At 33.9% G+C, this 20,817-nt stretch overlaps 1 protein-coding gene across 1 annotated transcript in view; it reads left to right on the top strand.

The window, feature by feature from the left end:
* Positions 1 to 3,112: 3,112 nt before the first annotated feature.
* The window catches only part of LOC149410733 (angiotensin-converting enzyme-like), a 79,605-nt gene continuing 61,900 nt past the window's right edge, over positions 3,113 to 20,817 (top strand). The window contains exon 1 of the mRNA XM_089648321.1: positions 3,113 to 3,244. Coding sequence (XP_089504447.1) covers positions 3,167 to 3,244 — 78 coding nt within the window. The 5' untranslated portion in view covers positions 3,113 to 3,166. The remainder of the gene's footprint in view (positions 3,245 to 20,817) is intronic.

Raw genomic sequence — 20,817 nt, forward strand, 5'->3', positions numbered from 1 at the left:
ATTTTATTTTGTGGATGTTCAGGCATAAATATTTAATTTTTTTCGATCATTTTATAAATGATTTAAAACATAATCGAAAATGGGTTCGTAAGTAGGAGATTTTGAACTTTAAAGCAGTTTTCATAGGCCTTATACATTATTTTTTTCTGGGCTTATAAAACCTTTTATATTTACCTACCCCGATGTACGGAAGTGAGGCATGGAACTGGCAGAGAAAGGATGAAAGTAGACTGAATGTTGTAGAAATGAGATCCCTGAGGCGTATGTGTGGTAAAACCATGTATGATAGTGCGAGAAATGTGGAGATCCGTCAAGAGTGCAAGGCTGATGTAAGTGTAATGAGTAAGATGAAGAAAGGGACGCTTAGATGGTTTGGGCATGTAGAGCGAATGAGCGAAGAAAGGAGTGTAAGAAGTCAATCAGATACTTGAGTCGGGCCATGTCAAGAGTCAGAATAATAGAATAGTATGTATGAATGAAGTAAGGATCGTGTGCCAAGACTGAATTGTTTGGCGGTCCGTCCTCTCTGCCTACCGCTGCGGGAAACGGCGTGATGGTTAGCTAGTTAGTTCAAGATTGAAAAAAAAGTGAAAATCCCCTATTATATCTTAGATCTTCGATTGAATATTAGAATTAGTTTTGTCTTTACAATCACACTCAGTTGCAGTGGCTCAGTGTGTTTGTACAGATAGAAAAAAAAACAATAGCGCATGTAGCTTTAACAGATGGCGCTGTTAAAAAAAGTTTAACAGATTACGTTGTTTTTCAAAAGAGCATGTTTTTACCTGTCACAGGTGACATCTTTATAATATAGGTATATAAAAACACATGGGTATTCGATTGCAACGTTTTGCCAAAATTTCGAAGCAATCTGTGAAGATCTTTCAGAGATTTAAGATTTAGAACAAACGAATTTATTTAAACATTTTTATTTATGTAGATGTAGATAGATTATGTGCCTACACAAGTATGTAGTGAATAATATCGGCAATATATTTGTTTTTGTATGTGAGTGGTTAGTAGGTACATACAAGTAGGTACGTAGGTAAGTTGGTTGGTAGGTTGTATGTAAAAATGAGCAATATTGCTTCTTTGTACGAATCTAGGTAGTTATGTATATATTAATGTCAACAAAATTAAAACAATTGTTCTTTAATGCATATGTGTGTGTTAAGTATCATCAGCGAGGGGGGTTCAAAAGCTATCTACCTAAACATTGCGCGTTAAAATTGATCACCATTTAAAGAATAATAAAATAACACTTAAAAAACAAGTTATTTTTCTAATACATCTACTTTTATTAATAAATGCATTTAAAATTTTTTTAGTTTGGTTTGACGGAGGATTGAAGCTTCCTTTCCAGGAACTGACTAAAGTGAGTGAACCAGGCTATCACTTAAGCCAAATCGTAATTGGATGGTAACGAGATTTATTTCGTATTTTAACTACTGTAAATTTTGATAATGTCATCAAATTTCAGAGAAATGCTTGTGTGTGCGTGAGTGCTACCATAAGTTGGTAGAATACATTGTCAGCTGCAACGAGTCTATTTGCCGAGTTTTAGCTCGATCGGATGTTGGGAAGTAGGTTAATTTCCACTTCAAAATTCCATTTCAATCAAGAAAACTAAATCGAATTTTATGAATACGTTTTAAAAAAATTAATCTATGAATGAGGAATAGTGTAAGTTGTGTAAATAATTTGAAAAATAACATGTTGTTTCTTGTGACGTAGGTAGTTGATGCAAAAATTACCTTCAGAGGTCTTTTTCAATTCTTCTCGTGGTATTTGTACACGTAGGAACTAATCACCACTTGTCTATTGCGGAGATCGTAATTTATTGTGTAAAAAACTTATTTTTATGTCTTCATCTTTTTACGCCTTCTCCCTTTGGAAGCTAGCTTAAGAATGGCAATCGTTTTCCTGCAAACTGCAGTCATGAACAACTCAGTGGAGCTGTATTAGTCCTGAGTCGTTCGTGAAACTACCCGCTCATAGTAACCCGCTCACAATGAGCGAATCGAGTTAGTCATGTTGTCAGCACCCTTGTGCCTGAGTCACGAGCGACTATAGATGTGTGATTTTTGTAGACCGGGCATCTCTTCTCGCTACAGACTAATTAAGAGATGGTAGATAACTGAAATCTAAAATACAACTACCTACTTACGTCAAACGATAGTACCCGATCAAAGATCGGATGACATGTACATGGGTCTGGAGTTCTTTCGACTTGCTTAGGTAGCGCGCGCATCGATCTCTCTTCTCTACTGCATTGTTTCCATGCGTAAAAGTAGCCTATCAAAGACCGGCTACTCTCGACCCGATCAATTCACCGGTGGTAGCGATCCGGGTTGTGCAAAATGATCGATCCACCAAGCTCTAAGCTGTATTCAAGTACGGCGTTTTCCACCAACCTGCCAACAGTTAGGTAGGTACCTGATTTTCGAATGTAAGATTGGTACACCCAATTCTGTTTTTGCACGGTCTTTTTTGAAATGGTCAATAACACGTAAAAGAAAAAAACTATTCTTATCAGAATTCTAATTTCCCATACATGATGTACTGATTTTTTACTCGGTGTTCCGTGGAACATAGACCCGTTGTAAAAATAAAATTATCCGTATGTAGATTTTGAACCCCGCTGTTGTGTGTAGATTCCTCAGTTACGGCTCGTGGGCATAATATCTTTTATACTCTTTGACTCAAAAGAAAACTGGATATCTTTTCACGCCACACTGGACACACATTAATCCAGCAACTCTAGTTCCCAACTCGACTTCACCGCGAACCGTCGTGCTTTACCGATTGTGCTTACACCTAAATAAAATAACGAAAACTAAAAAAAAATAGTACAAACTCATAGCTGCTGTACCATAATAATATGAAATTAAACTCATATTTCTATTTACGAGAAAAAACTCTTCGTGATAATGTACTTCATTTTCAATAGATTTTAATTGCTGTGAAATCTATATCGTCTGCTGTAAGCTTCTAAATCAACCTATATTATCGAATTTTAAACATAACATCACCTGACAAGTCTGTGCTCGATAACTTTAAGAATTAATAGTAAAATGGTCTGATGCGTTTGTAATTTTTGTGAAATAAACAATTAACAGAAAAAATTGTGTTAAAGCTCAGTAGAGGATTTTCTTAAAATTTTGAAATGTTTTTTGGGATTGTATTCGCTGTTTTACAAGTAATATTTATAGTGCCTTCAAGATGTCAGGAATATTCGTCACAGGTAAAAAAACATTTGTATCTGTTATTACTTCAATATTTGCAAGACTGTTTTTTTCCGGATTCCGCAGAATTTAAGAAAAATCTTTACTTAGCTTTTATCTTGCTACAGAAAGGAATTTCCGTCCACTTTTATAAATGTTCACCTTCTAACTTTAATATTTCTAACCAAGTATTTTGAAGTGAAACTTCTTTAGGCGCGTAATGGATTTTCGATGGACGGAGTAAAACCGAGTCAGGATCGACACGAAAATGCGGGTACCCCCACCACCGCTCACCGTTCACTGTCCCTCTCTCACCATATGCGCTTGTTGAGGTGGGGGAGCCGCTCACGAACGTTCTCTCTCTTCTCTTCTTTCCTCTCTCTCAGACACCAGCGAACTGCGCCACGCCAAGCATCAGCTGCTTGGTTAGTATACTGCGTCGTGAGTGTAATACGAGTGAAATACGTAATTGATTGTGGTTCATACGGTTTAACAAAAGAAGTTTCACTTCTGTCTTGCGTAGGCTTGACACACCCACTTTTTTTTTAAGAATGTCGATATCAAAGTTTTCTTCAAATTTTCCCCGCTTTAGAAGAATAGGAGGTAGAAATATTTCAACCAAAATTTAAAAAAATACCCAATTTAAAATACCTAAGCCAAAATACTCAATGAAAAAATATCTAATTTAAAAATACCCAAACTAAAATACCTAATCAAAAATAACTAAGCTAAAATACATAGTAAAAAAAATACCTTAACAAGAAATACCTGAACTAAAATACCTAAGCTAAAATACACAATAAAAAAATACCTAAACTAAAATACCTAATCAAAAATACCTAAGCTAAAATAAATAATAAAAAAAATACCTAAACTAAAATGCCTAGTCAAAAATATCTAAATTAAAATACCTAAACAAAAAATAATCATGCCATCAAATATTCCAGCTTGGCATTCAATTTCAAATAGATTCGCTACTCTTTTATTTTAAGATTTTAGTAATATTTGAATTTAAAAAAATTAAGTTTTTAATTACAAATGGACGTGTGCAATTAAAAATAATAAGAATTTTAAGGCAAACAGCTAAAATTTTTGATGTTTTTTTGTAAACTGTATATTTGACACTTTACACGAAACTAAAAAAAAAATGTGTATTGCCACAATGTTTTTTCGTTTTATATAAAAAAATAAAATAATTGGCAAACTTTGACTGAGTTGTTTTTGCGGTTTTTTGTTTTATAGTTTTTTTTTTAATTATATGGGAGCTTCTATTTGAAACTTATAAAAACAACGAGAAAACTTTGTGTTCTTTCTTTCTCAATCTGTTTATATCATATGACTGACAACAATAGAAATCAGATAGGACGAGTTTTATGAGGACGTGTCGTTTGGTGACAGATGACACTGTTTGGCCCGATTGGTAAACATTTAAAAAAGTTCCCTTTTCTTTCCCCGAAAGGAGTATCTTTAAGGAAAGAGATGTATGTTGGCTTCTAGGGTTTAAAAAAAATAAAGCAGTTACTTTTCGGAGAGCTGTAGTACCCAGGAAGTCGAAAGAGTTGATTTTAGACTTTATAATATTAAAAAAATATATTTTTTAAATTTTCTCCACATAGGAGGCCCTGAGGAAAATAATTTCCATAGGGCCTATGTCATCTGTGGGGATTATGTGTGAAGGGTCATTTTGAGGAGAGGAAGAATTGAACGTGGGTCTTGAAGAAACATATATTGAGATATTTAATTTAATTTATTCATAAAATCTATTATACAGGGTTTTCCAATAAGAGGTGTTATTTTAAATAGCCCGTTATTTCGGTAGATGTTACTTTTGAAGCTGTAATTTTTTGACATTTGACAAGTAGAAACTACGTCATTAATAAAAATGGAACGATACACGCTTCAACAATGCATTGAAATTATTAAAATTCACTTGAGTCAATCAAATGCAAATCATCTTGAGTGATGAGACCCATTTCCACCTCGGTGGCTTCGTCAACAAGCAGAATTGTCGCAGCTGAGGCTCAGAAAACCCAAGAGTTATTGTTGAAAAGCCTCTCTATCCTCAACGTGTGACTGTTTGGTGCAGTTTATGGTCCGGCGAAGTTATTGGACCTTACTTTTTCTAAAATGAGGCTGGAGCAACAGTTACGGTGAATGGATCGCTATCGAGAGATGATTAATGATTTTTTATGGCTGGAATTAGATGGTATTGATCTGGACCTTGTTTTTTTTTAACAAGACGGCGCTACGTGCCACACAAGCAACGAAACCATTGAACTTTTACGATTGAATATCAAAATAACACCTCTTATTGGAAAATCCTGTATATGTATATATTTTTTTCATTTTATTTTTAACTGTCACTGTTCTTGTTTTTCTCTTTAATGTAATAGTCGTACATATACCTAGCATGTAATATGGCAGATTGATATTGCACCACCCTCCATTTACCCATAAATCTGATGTTCTGATGATCACAGGCAGACGCGCAAAATGCATTAAACGTACGTTAAACCAGAGATCGCGAAATTTAATAGTATGTGCTAATTCACATTTAATTCATTAACATAATATATTTGTGGCATATTCCAGAGTGGAAGATACTTTCATTATCACCCCAGTGATAGACTTACATTCGGAATTCGCTGTAGCCAAAGATATTAGAAGAACGAGAAATGCTATGTTGACCGCCGGACCGTAGGCGGAGTACTACCTAATTAGGGTACTTTGAATACTATCGGGACGTGTACGCACAGAAATCTGTTCTCTGTATTAGTGCGGATACCTTAGCATAAGCGAAGGTGTGCAGTAGTATTGGTGAACAAAACCGGCGACACTGGGAAAAAAAATTCCACACAGTATGAACTGCTCGTAGCACATCTCGTTCTTCTAATATCTTTGGCTGTAGCTGTGTTTAGTATTTGCGATTTAGGAGGCGGGTATTTACATTTATTGGATAACCAACACCTCTGCCATATGTCTTCCCAAGTGGTTCGCTATATTTGGTAGGTTAGTAGGAGTGCCCGGGTTCATGGATTGAGGTTTGTCCGGGTCTTGGCGGCGGATGCCTCTGCCCACCAATGATCGGGAGACTGGTTAAAGGAGATCTTTTGACCTCTCCGACAGGTCTTTCTCCAAACATCGCACTGGGAGAGATGAATTCGTACGTCTGTCACTCCTGGACATACTGACACTGGATAAAATAACCCTCCACACCGAGAAAGTAACCAGATCTGAATAGTCAGGTATTTTGCGGCCTTCTCTTCCTATTCTTACACCCTTTAGCTTCACAGCATAACCCAATATTGGATACATCTTCAGGGCCGGCACTGAGCCAAACGACGGCTGGTGCTAGTAAAAATCTCAAAGACGCTGTGTTAGGTATTATCAGTGTCTTGGTGCCTTTGTCACCGTCCGAGTCAAGTCGTCGTCCAGAGCCGATTGCTTCAATTGCGCCTGCACAGAACCAGCCCCGAATATTCATAGGAAGATATAAGCTTTGATGACATCCATGGTTGGGGGGAAAGGCTTTTGACTAGCCAGCTGGAGGTCACGGGCTTAAATCCCTGCGTGCGCATGTAAATTTTATTTGATTCATTTTGCTATTTCCAAATTAATAATTTGTAAATAATATAAAGTATATTTGCGGCACGTTTCAGAGTGGAAGATACAAACAGTATCGCCCCGGTGTAAGACAACTGAAATGGCTTAGCCCGTGTTTGGTGACCAGATTATCCCCACCCTCCTCTTCCCCATCTTCTTCCCCTCCCCACTACCTTCAGCCTCACAACATACCTATTTTCCTACTTATTTTTACTTTTAAATACAACTTTACTCTATACATATAAGTTTTTATGGGTTACTCCATCTCAATAAGAACTCTCACACTAAACTTTGTTCAATTTTTTTGTTTTTATATATGTATGTAATATTTTAAATTTACATTATTTTATGTATTCTTATGTATTTTTATTAAGCCCTGATTTGTTTACAAAATATATGCAATTATACTGCTACCCGGCTCAGAGTGAGTCGGGTAGCGCACATGATTTTGTTAATAACCTTAAATAAAAATTATTAAATAAATAAATAAATTCCTTAATTGGGGATGCCATAGTCTCACTTGCTCCAGACGGTTGGGAGAAGTTGAGAATCTTGTAAAAAAGCTACAAATTACAAAAAATTGAAAATGCTGGTCTGTTTACCAAAACATAAAAATATTTCAATGTCGATGTATTTAATTATTTTATTTTCTAATTACATATTTTTATATTCGTTAAATACCTTATCTTAAAATGAACATTTTAACATTTCCTGGCTATCTCAAAATTGTTTCTAAAACGATTGTTTTAAAATCGTGTTGTTATAACAAATAAAAAAAAATAAAGACAATTTAAACTTAATCATATACAGTTCTAAATAAGAAGTTGATTCAAACTTGAAACGGCGTCATTCCATTGTTCAACGTTTGAATCCGTCCCATTCAAATTTGGAACACTCTCTAGTACCTACTTACTGTCGTAGACTGTAGAGAATCCCTCCTTCCTTTTCCTGTGCCCAGCCAGGCCCAATGGTGGTCAGCCAAGCGGATATACCGCCAAACTTATCAACAACTAGGCTGATATTGTATTATTGTCTACGGGAATATTGAGCAAGCTTAAAGAGCAATGGAAATCTTATCTTTAAAGTCAAATTTTGTTTGTTTGTATCAATATAAACTCTTGGATGGTGAGATCTGGTGTATTTGAAATTTGATTATCATCATAGTGAGGAAATTTTGATTGTGCAATGGTGGACTTATCTAAATCTAACTGGGAATTGAACCCGCGACGTATGTGTGAAAACCCGACGCATTTGTACACTCAGAGGAATATACAATCCAAAAATGTGTATATTTTTAGTGTGCCTTATATCACCACATAATAGACATAAAAATCGCTTGGCAAACGAAGTACATTTACATTCGGAATTCGCTGTAGCCAAAGATATTAGAAGAACGAGAAATGCTATGTTGGCCGCCGGACCGTAGGCGGAGTACTACCTAATTAGGGTACTTTGAATAATTCAGAGGAATATACAATCCAAAAATGTGTATATTTTTAGTGTGCCTTATATCACCACATAATAGACATAAAAATCGCTTGGCAAACGAAGTCTAGAAACGGTCGATTTTAGCGAAAAAGTGTTTTTATTTATTTTGTTAATAATTTTATAAGAAAGAAAAAAAGTTAATCAAGGGAAACTGTCACAGATAATCTAAGCTACAAAACTGTATTTAAAAAAGTTTTTTAAATGCGTTTATACAATTCTGATGCAAAAATACATTTTTAGTTGTTTACGCTTATATTTTTCGGTACTAATTTAGTAATCCGATTCGTAGTAAAGATTAATCTAAGATTTTTCGGTTTTTCGAGGTAATATCAAATATGTTCCAGCTTTCAGCGTCATTTCAATCCAGAGCTATGGAGCCTTTGTCGTAAAACGCCCTGTCGTTAAGTTCTGGAGTTATTAAATCTGCACAGATTTATTCTTCATAGTCTGGAATTCCTAGATTAACTCACTTATTTTCAGCTGAACGCTCTTAACAAAATAAAAATATAATATAACATCCCTTTTGGCGTTCGAACCATTTACCCTACATTAATGGTATTATAACAGTAGAGAAGAAATTTAAAACAAGTAGAATAGGATGTGATGAAGATGAGACGATCAAAATATGATATGAAATGAAGATAAGATGATATAATGATGAGATGATGAAGGAATGAATGTGAGATTATTGAAGATGAGATGAGATGAAGATAATATGATATGAAATGAGATGATATGGAGATTAGACGAGATGAAATTGAGAAGCTATGAAGATGAGATGATGATGATGTTGAGATGAGATGAAGATAATATGAAATAAGATGAGTCGAGATCTAGATGAGCTGATGATGAGATGAAGGTGAGGTGATATGATGATGAGATAAGGTAATGATGATGGTGAGATGAGATGAAGATAATATGATATTTTAAGTTTATCTATTTTTTTATAAACGTTCTGTTGGGCTTTGACATATATGTGTACTTAAGATGATATACTGCATGAAACACAGGATTTTTAAAAGTTTAGATAACTAATTTTTTTTTTCTTTTTAAAAGAAAGACAAACATTCCCGGGTTACGAATAACCTGACAATATTTGAAAATCTCCTACTACCACCACAGTAAGCTGAAAATGTTGCTTGTGTTGTGATGGAGGACTTAGCCAGCCGAGGAATTGAACACACTACGCCCGAGTGGTACCCAAGCGCGATGTCAACTCGGCCACCGACCGAGAAATTTATATAAGAAAATAAGAGAAAAGTGAAAGAAAAAATCATTTACGAGTTTTAAAATTGCAGATGGCATAAAAATAATATAAAATAACAATATAGATTCACAACATATTATAATCTACAAGATATGCTACATAAAAATGTCATTCAGGTATCTCTTGAACACGGGTATATGGTATATTAAATATGTCGATATTTGAGGAATTTGTTTCCAAGTGTGTGAAAGCGAGAAATATGTGCATGTATGCGGTAGTTCTTACTGAAGTTATTGTTGCAGAATAATATATTTTCCCTGGTTGCTCGAATAGGTTCTCTGAAATCTATAAGTTGCAGGAGTTCACAACAGTGTGGTTTGGAGTGAATAATTTTAAATAAAAAATTTAGGTCATTTATTTTTCTTCTATTTTCTAGGGAATGTATTTTAAGTGTATTTAGTAAGAATGTATAGTTTATGTGTTGAATGGGTATGTGTAATTTGAAGTTAATAAATCGTATAAATTTGTGCTGCACACGTTCAACATTTTTTTTAATGAATTTGGTAGTTTAGGACCACACTATTGAATTGTATTCTAACAAGCTGCGTACTAGAGACAAATACACGATTTTTATAACCTCCAACGAGTCGAAGTCTTAAATGGTTCTGATTTTATAACCTCCAACGAGTCGAAGCCTTTAATGGTTCTGATTATTTTTATAACCTCCAACGAGTCGAAGTCTTTAATGGTTCTGATTATTTTTATAACCTCCAACGAGTCGAAGTCTTTAATGGTTCTGATTATTTTTGTAACCTCCAACGAGTCCAAGTATTTGATGGTTCTGATTATTTTTATATCCTCCAACGAGTCGAAGTCTTTGATGGTTTTGATTATTTTTATAACCTCGAACGAGTCGAAGTCTTTGATGGTTCTGATTAAAAATCCCAGTGTCTTCATACCTTTGTTAGTTATTTAAAAAATTTAATTGAGTGTTAAACATAACTCCAAGGTCCCGAATTTCGTTGAGTTTTTCTAAAATTGAAATTTTTCTAATTTCGCTTGCTATTGTGTGTGTGAATAATAGTGGGGTCTTTGTTCGACAAAATGTTTTTATCTTACATTTATCGATATTGAAGAATAAATTGTACTAGACACCAATTATATAATTTTTCGATATTTGACTGTAAGATTAAGCAGTCGCTTATATTAGATATAGATATGAAGATTAGTCGAGATGAAAATTAGTTCAGATGAAAATGAATTCAGATGAAAATGAGATGAAGATGAGATGAAGATGAGATGATTATGAGATGAAGATGAGATGATGATGAGATGAAGATGAGGTGAGATGAAGAGGATTCCAGTAAGAAATGGTACATAATCAAAACTATTACCTCTACGGCACAGTGCTCGGGTATGTGTGTATGAAATAAGAAACGCAATCCATCCAACTGCAACACATCAGGCAGGTGATGGGTGGACACAGTCAGGTGAACGTACAAGAAGAAAAGAGAAAACACTATTGTTGCAAAGTGCGCTAATGGCTTGCCATACCGATGTATATTATCACAGAACAGAAAACCCCTAGTAGTGTGATCAATAGGAACTTACCTACCTATTAAAAAAAGTGAATATCGATATACACGGTGTCTTGAAACTAGTGGTACAATCGAAAAGCTGGTGAATCATCTTCATTATATAAACAACCCAAAAAACTTTTTTTTTCGATCTGAACATATCGGCTCTTTTTTGTTTTTCTTTAGGACTCGATTTACTTGAAAAAAGCTATAATACAGGGTTTTCCAATCTGTGTTATTTTGATATTCAATCGTAAAAGATCAATGGTTTCGTTGCTTGTGTGGCACGTAGCACCGTCTTGTTGAAAGTAAACGTTGTCCAGATCAATACCATCCAATTCAGGCCACCGTAACTGTTGCTCCAGCCTCATTTTCGAAAAAGTAAGGTCCAATGACTCCGCCGGACCATAAACCGCACCAAACAGTCACACGTTGAGGATAGAGAGGATTTTCAACAATAACTCTTGGGTTTTCCGAGCCCCAGATGCGACAATTTTGCTTGTTGACGAAGCCACCGAGGAGAAGATGGGCCTCATCACTCAAGATGATTTGTTTTGAAGTGAATTTTAATATTTTCAAAGCGTTGTTGAAGCGTGTATCGTTCCATTTTTATTAATGGCGTAGTTTCTACTTGTCAAATGTCAAAGAATGACAGCTTCAAAAGTAACATCTACCGAAATAGCGGGCTTTCAAAATAACACCTCTTATTGGAAAACCCTGTACAAAATGGACTCCAAATGTGATGTAGTTTTCCCGCTTGTAGGAAAGTATCACTAGTTTTCGGGCACCATGTACAAATAATATCGAATATAATAAACTAATTGCATACACATTTGGGGTACGCTGTGAGGTCAACGGGTGTGGGGGAGGGAAGGAGATAGGGAAGAGCAAAGTTTTGATTAGGGAAATAATAGAACAAAAATTCTTCGAGAAAGTGACGTATGTTCATTTTCTACTTTTGTGTTTCTAGCGCAATATCCTCTATTAGGACACGAAACCCATTCACATTACATTTGGGAAGTTTAACAATACAACTAACTGTGAAACATGAGTTACATTTTAAACTAGCTGTACGTCGCTGTTGCTTCACGTCCAACAGATGGCATTGTTTTAAAAAAAGCATGTTTTTACCTGTCACAGGTAACATCTACATAATATAGGTATATAAAAACACAGGCGTATTCGAATGCAAAGTTGTGTCAAAATTTCAAAGCAATCGGAGATGAAATTTCGGAGACTTAAGATTTTGAACAAATGAACATTTACATTTGTAAATTAAATATATATAGAAAGAAAATTTTAATTTCACTATCATTATTTAAACATGAATTTCCTCTGATATAACTTTCCAATTTTAATCGAACATCTGACTAACTAACCATCACGCCATTTCTCCGCAGAGGTAGGCAGGTCAATGCGGAAGATACTCTCAGTATCGCCCTTGTGAAAAACCACTTTTCAGAATCGAAATGTTGATTTAATTGGCTTTAGTCGTGTTTAGTGACCAAATCTGAATAGCAAGGTACTTCCTTAACTCACTCTTCCTTGTCCCTTCCCCACTACCCCAATTGAGGATGCCATAGTCCCACTGGCTCCGGACAACTGGGAGCAGTTGGGAATCAAAAAAGGACTTACAAAAAAATCTGTTTTTTTGATATAGCCTCTTATTTAGTTTGACTACCTCCGTGGTCAAGAGGTATAGCTCTCTACTAGTAAGCCAAGTGTTAAGGGTTCAAGTCCTGGCGTGCGCAAGTAAATTTTATTTGATTAATTTGTGTGTTTTTTTCAATTTATTAACTGTAAATAATATGTAGTATATTTGCGACACGTTCCAGAAGGATGGGAAGATACTCTCAGTATCGCCCTGGTGTAAGACCACCTTTCAGAATTGAAACGTTTCTTGAAATGGCTTTTGCCGTGTTTGGTGAACAGATTTGAATAGCTAGGAACTCCCCCACCTTCCTCTTCCACGTCTCATTCCTCACCTTCCGCCTCAAAACAATAATATATGATTATTTTATAAGCAATAATTATTAGCCTGAAACACTCATCCACATTGAAAAATTTCCTGATAAAAGATATATGACACCAAAAAATAATTATTGCTTATAAAATAATTGTTACCCTTTGTGCTATGCATAAAAAATATTGTCTTAAACATTAGTTTACCAAAAAAATAATATATGATGATTTGTGTAGAACTTTTTTTGTGCAAAATCACCTTCAAAATCACTATCACATCCCAATTGGAGATGCCATAGTCTCAATGGCTCCAAACGGCTTAGAGCAGTTGGGACTCTTGTACGGTATTCACATAAACAAAAAACAATCATCTCGATGAAAGCGCTCCCAATTTTGGCCAACTCAAGTTTCTTTATGTTGAGAAACGTAAGTATAAAAGAGATATGAAATACAGCAATCTCAGTGTGACTCCCATTAGATTTAATGTCGGTGACACGTCATTATTAGAGAAATATTATTTAGAGAATTCGCGACGCGTATCGCGCGACATGTTGCTGCTTATTAAATCTGTCGCCAGAGCTGAAAATGTGAACGGCAAACGGAACAAACTGTATTTATGTACGCCCTAATAATTAAAGGTAGAAATCATGGCTAAATACTATAGATAATAGTTTGTTGATCGTAAAATTTTGAAATATTTAATAAAGCATTACTGGATTTTTAAAAGCTAAATCAAATAGCTTGGTTGTTTTATGTTTTGCTGTGTTAGGTTAGCTAGGATTAGAAAGTTAGCTAAGGTTGTGTTATGTCAGGTTAGGTTGGATTATGTGTGGTTAGGAGAGTCTTCCTTTTACATTATTTGATGTAAAAACCACACGAGATGTGGTGTTAGAAAGAAAAAACATCACGCTTCATATTCAAATCCAGAAGTTAACCACAGTAGAATTAATACCTTTATGAAACCAAAGGTTCCGACCGCAATTTGAAAAAAAGCGTTTATTTTTTTTTTTTACTTATTATTTTTGTATGAAATGATAAAAATGTGAGGTAACATTTACGTTTATAATCCATTTGTCTAATAACGTTATTGTGTTTTAAATATTTTTATTGTCAGTAATTTTAGTTACAAAAAACTTGAAGTGAACCATTATAGTGATTTATTTCAAAGTATTATGCCGTGTTTTATTCATTCCGTGCTTATGATGGATACTGTAATGCTGTCCGAAACGATGGCTAAGGAAAGAGCTAGCGTAGGCTGCATAATACATAATACCCCAAAAATAAAGCACTATAATACTTTTGGCAGGGAAAATCTCTAAACATATCTAAAGTGAACCATTTTTTTAATGTTTGCATTGTAAATTTTAATATTCTAAAATATATATGTTTATTTCTAATAAACACCTTTCAAACAACATTTTCAGTTTTTCGCGTATGTTCAGAAATATTCCATTTATTAGGATTTTATTGCAACGCGGAAATACTCCGAACTTCTGGCAGAATAGGTCTGGTATGAGGCCTGATTAGTTAAGGGAGTGGGAAAGCGAAGGAGATGGGGGGGTGGGGATAATGGTGGTATTTTACTAGGGCAAGAATCTACTGCCTTTAGACGTGTTTCGGAAAAGTGCTGCTTAGGTAAAATCGAGTTAGGATTTTGGCGCCATCTTGTATATTCAAAACTGTGATATCATATATGTACATAGTATAGAGTAGTAGTAGCTCTAGACCAGCGTTGGCCAAATGGTCGCTCGCGAACTACCGGTAGCTCGCGTAGGATATTTTATTATGTTTATAATTTGACTCCTTTTACAAAATTTTCATGAAGATGGCCCTTTATCAGAACTGGAATTAATACAATTTCAATATGGTTTATTGCGTAATATTGTTGCCTTAACTGTAGAATCTGAATGGCATTTCATCTCATCAGAAAAATATACTATTTTAGTCCGAATTGCACTCAAAATACAGACATTGTTTTGTTATATCTACTTATTTTTATTTTTTTTGTTTTTTTTTTAAATTTATTAACCAATATACATATAATACGTAATTAACCAATATATATATATAATATATAATATTAGTGGTAACAATACCTCCCTAATTGAGAAATTCTCGTGTTTAGGGAGGGAGTACTATCAAATTGACAGTACTATTCATACTTTTCAGTTGTTACAATTTGGATGCATGAAGGACTACTTTTTTTTATATATAATGAAAATATAAGTTGCAATTTTTTTTTTTTTGTACATAATGAATTTTTTTTTATACATAATGAAAATTATAAGATGGCATTTGTTTTGTACATAATGGAAATATAGGTTGGCACATCGTAACACATACTTAAAAATTATTTAATAGTAAAATGTTTTTTGAGTTTTTGTTTAAAAATTTCATAATTCCTCTCGGATTGTATTTCTATAGGGAGTTCGTTAAAGCATTTTATTGCTGAGTATGTGTAATGATGTTGGGCTGTTGTAGTATTAAGTTTAGGGATTATTATTTGTCCTAAGGTTCTCGGTCTGGTGCTTAATGACTTTATTGTTAGTTTGTCTTTATGGATTTGTAGTAATGCGTTTTTTTGATAAATTTATTGGTAATACTTTGAATTCATCGAATAATTTTTGGGTTGAATAGTCTAATTGTTTCTTTAGAATTATTTTGATGAGTCTTCTATGCACTATTTCAAGTGGGGTTATGTTGGTTTTATACGCTCCTCCCCATCCTATTATTCCGTATTGCAGAACTGATTGGGCTAATGCATAGTAAACCTTTAGTAGCAAAGATTTATGTAATATATTTCTTAGTTTGAGGAATACGTAATAAAGTTTACGTTTTCTATTTACAGTTTGCGCAATATGTTCAGTCCATTTAATATGTTGGTCTATAATTATGCCTAAATATTTAATATTACTTTTTTTGAGCATTTAGGTGAATTGCAGTTGTCAGTATAATTATTACAAGAGTTATATTGGAATTTATTGTTGGGTGCATTTTGTCTGATAATGTGAAAGTCATGAAATAGGTTTTGTCAGAGTTTAAGGAGAGGTAGTTGTCATCCAACCATTATTTTAAGTTGTTTATTTCCACGTTCGCAGTTTGATAGGCTTCTTCCCAAGTTTTTTTTCTATGATTAAAACTGTGTCGTCGGCGAAAGATATGATTTTTCCATTTTTTGGTACTGTAAGCATTTCATTCACGTAAATGATAAACAATATTGGGCCTAGAACTGTCCCTTGAGGAATTCCAAATTCGGAATAGGTGGGTTCACTCAATATATTGTTAATTTTTACGTGTTGGTGTCTTTTATGAAGATGACTTTTAAACCATTCTTTAACTGTTCCTTGAATTCCAATATTTTCTAATTTTTTTATTAGCTTCTTGTGGCTTATACTGTCAAAGACTTTTCTTAGATCGATGAATATACTTAAACATTTATTTCCCGAGTCAAGAGCATTATATATTATAGAGGTTATTTTTGCGATTGCATCTTGCGTACCTAAATTTTCTCTGAAGCCGAATTGGTTATCACGAATGATTTTATTTGAAGTGATATGTTTAGTTAATTGTGACTTTACGACTTTTTCAAATATTTTTGCTACCTTAGATACAATAGATATGGGATGGTAGTTCGAGACGTCAGATGTAATTCCTGATTTGAAGATCGGGGTTATTATTGTATTTTTATATATTTTTGGGTAAATTCCTTGCTGTATGCTGTTATTAATGATATGTGCAATTGGTTTGGATATTAATTGTATCATTTGTTTAATACATTTACTGTGATATTATCAAAACCAGGGCTCGCGGACACTCGTAGGTTCATTATATTTTTTTCTATTTCTATTTGGGTGCATTTTTAAAATTTTTCGAAAATATTTTGGCAAGTTTGTGTGGATGTATTGGTAGTATTTTTAGGTTGGAACGAGTCGATTTTTTTGGCAACTTTTTCTCCGACTTTAGCGAAGTAGTTGTTGAAAATATTTGCAATTTTAGTTGGTTATGTGAGAGGTGTTAAAAGTAAATATAGAAACAGACTGTCCATCTTGATAATTGCATTCGGATAGGGGGGACAAGTTATTCACCGATAATTGAAAACATCCTGGAGGAAAGTCTTATCACTAATTATTTTCACCTTTACAGCTATTTAATATTTTGTTTTTAAATAAATAATTTAAGTAAGCATTTTATGTTTTATTGGAAGTATAATTTATTTTATTTTATTTGTTTTATTGGTACGATAAAGTATGGTGAGAAAGATATAAAGAAGGAATACGTAAAGTAGCTCAAGAGACATTTTTACTTTAAGAAAGTAGGTCACATCCTTTTTGAGTTTGGACACCACTGCTCTAGATAGTAGTTAAAGGGGCTACCCATAGATGGACATATCTGTCTATTGGAGGTCCTGAGGGTTTAATAGTATTGCAACCTCAAGGTCGGGGTCCAGGTTATTTCTACCGCCTGTTAAGAAGCTATCAGAGCTCATTGATCTATCACAATAAAGTCAAACAGTCTTACTTATAAAGATTCTCTAATACGCCGTTGCAGCCCCAGCGTTGGTATAGCTCTAAGGGAAGAGGGCCTTATACTGTAATCGTATAAGGCCCTAATTATAAAATCGTTACTCATAATAATATATATACATGCAAGATTTTTAGACTGGCACTACTTTGTTCTAAACCTAAAAAAATATGGTCATTTTCGCATTTTGTTCTTAACTTCACGTTTCTTCAGATGACATTTGTAATGTCAATGACCCGTCTATTTTGAATTGCTTCGAAATACGACCGATTTAATTATGCGCCCCGTATTTGCTTTGGTACATCGATTTAAAATATCCACCGATGGTGCTGCAAATGTGTATTACTGTTTTTTTACATTTCCATTAAATGACAGATCGATATAATTTTGTCAAATCAACCAGATTGTTAACAAAGTCCGCCAAATACGATCGTAATCCTACGATTCCTATTCCTCTGGGCTTAAAAATCTGTCAACTACTATAATATAGCCGGTGTCAATACATATGCGCGTAATTATGAGTAAAGTTTTCTACTAACCCGTTCTTTTTTTGTATAATTAAAGTAAATACAGTATAATTTTTATTTTACATGTATTCATTGAACATTTCAATTACCCATTTAGTAGAGAAATCTCGGGTCTAACTGGGGAGCTAGTCTATTTACTAATTAAATACATATAGTAATAAGTATTAAAGGACAAAGGTAAAAAAATAACAATACATAAATAAATTGCAACAGTGTATATCTGAAAATCATCGATCGTTGTTTAGATTTTCTGTAAAAAAAAGTAATGTCAGTTGTTTTTTAAATTTTAAATAGTTTTTTCGCTTTTTATTATATCGGGTAAATCGTTGAATAGCTTAGGGCCTAAGTATTGATAATGGTGCTGTGCAGCTGTCGTGTTGGTACATATATATTCCCAGATGTTCTAGGTCTTAAGCTTCTCGTTGAGGACAGTTCAGATTCTTTCTTCAGAGTTCAGTTTCAGAAAACTTTTAAAATAGCACATCTTTCAAATAATTTCAAAAGCGGTAGGACCTTAAATTTATTGAATAGTTTACTTGTTGGAAATTCTCTTGGTTTTTTTAAGAATAACTTTAATAATCAATTTTTGTGTTATTATTATCGGATACAAGTTAGTCTTATAAATGCTGTCCCATGCAATTACACCATACTGCAACACTGATTGTACAAGAGCAAAGTAAACCATTTTAATATTTGAAAGTTTTAAGATATTTTTTAATCGTATAAATATATAAGTGAGTTTTCTAATTCTTTTAACACAGTTATCTACGTGTTTCTTAAATTTCATATTACCTACTTTCTATATTGTTCCCCAGGTATTTGACATCTGCAGTTTTCTTCAGTAATTTACAAATATCCCCCACACATGAACGACTGCCCACCAGCACTCCAATGTTAAAGGTAGGGGCAGGGTCATTAAGGTGAAAAGGCATATATGATGTTTTTTCTACATTAAGACTCAGTAAGTTTTTTTTTACCCCCGTATTATCGATTATGAGTAAGACTGCAAGTGTTTTGTTAAGCTGGAGTTTTATTTAAAAGGGCATTTTGTGAGAAAATCCGGAAATACACAACACAAAGATTCAAATAATTAATAATTTAAATAATTAATAATAATTTGAATAATTTTTAGTATTCTAGCTCAGTTTTAGCTTAAAAAATGAATATTCAAGTTACTGTTACAACAACTATATAATGACTGTGGCTACATCTCTGATTTAAATGTTCAAACTAGGTAACGAAGTTAACTGTGTTCATGAATATTCATCAATAGTAAAGCTAATGTAATTGGTGTAATCATTTTTAGCACACTTTTACTCTTGATGATAGTCATTTTACTCCATCTGAACTGTATCGAATATTTGAAAAAATTAACCCGTAAATTTTTTTTTTTTTTTTTACTTACCAAAAAACATATATTTTTATTAATAGAAATATTTATTTATTTATTGGACAATTTTATAGCGCCGCTTTTGTGAGATATCACTTCAGGAGCGCTTTACAGTTGATGCACGTATTACAAAAAACATAAATACTGCAAACATTAAGTGAAGTTAAGTTAAGTAAAATGAAGTACAGGAACAGGTGACACGATGATAGAAGATGGAGACTCTGCAGCAAGAATCCTAGGTGGTGAAGAAACTGGAACAGCTGCTGCAGCGAAAGAGTCCATCGCGTCCACCAACAGTGCCAGCAAGTGTTTTTTTTTTGGTTTGGCTGAGGATTTAACCTTCCTCCCCAGCGACTGGTTAGGATCGGGTAGGATCGATTGGTTAGGACCGACATTTATTTTGTATATTAACTGCTGTAATGTCATTCAATTTCAGAAAAATGCATATAATAAGAATAATAATTGGATAATTTGTAGAGCGCCGTTTTTGTGAAAAATCACCTCAAGGGCGCGTGTGTATGCGTGATGGCCACCAGATGATGATGATAAAATGTATTGTCACAGATAACGAGTCTGCTTGCTGAGTTTCAGCTCGTTCGGATGTCGGGAAGTAGTTTAATATCAGTTTCCGAGAATTGCATTAATTCATTACCGAAATAAAAGTGAAATTCAAATAGTTGTATTTAAAAAAGGTTTTTTTCAAATAAAAAATCAAAAATGCTGGGAATAGTAATAAATCAATTCAAGACGAAATAAAAAAAAAATGGGAAAACCTTTTGGACTGATGGCAAAAGTCTGACCAATCAAAGCACTCTTCTGATGAGTAGTGGCAAACTGATGGTAGACCACGTATATGAAAAACAGGCACCTTTTTGTGTAACTATGGTAATTGTGTTAAGGTGTATAAGTGCAAGCGAGATAGTATGCTTGCGAGATTCTATAAAATGCGATGCATGCAAGTAGAGTGGCCCTTTTTTGTTACAAGTAGCTCCCTAATAAATACCAGTACTTGATATACTTTAATGTGTACTACCCGACACGCCTGAATAAACGCACGACAACACACACGGGAGTCATGTAAATTACATGGACAAGTTCGTACACCACAGTAACGAACAATTAATTATTTATTAAATTATTTATTTATTCATTTTGGGGAAATCGACAGTTTACATTTAATCAGTTTGTACATAAGTATTATATAGTAAAATAAAACCAATTATGGATTTCCTCCTTGTGACTTTAACTGAGACAGCATAATATGGAATAAGTTATTTAAATTTGTGAGAAAGGAATTAGAATTCAAAAATTTATACAA

The sequence above is a fragment of the Hesperophylax consimilis genome, chromosome 27 (assembly GCF_061612785.1).
Source record: "Hesperophylax consimilis isolate HC1 chromosome 27, BYU_Hcon_1.0, whole genome shotgun sequence".
NCBI classification, from domain to species: domain Eukaryota; kingdom Metazoa; phylum Arthropoda; class Insecta; order Trichoptera; family Limnephilidae; genus Hesperophylax; species Hesperophylax consimilis.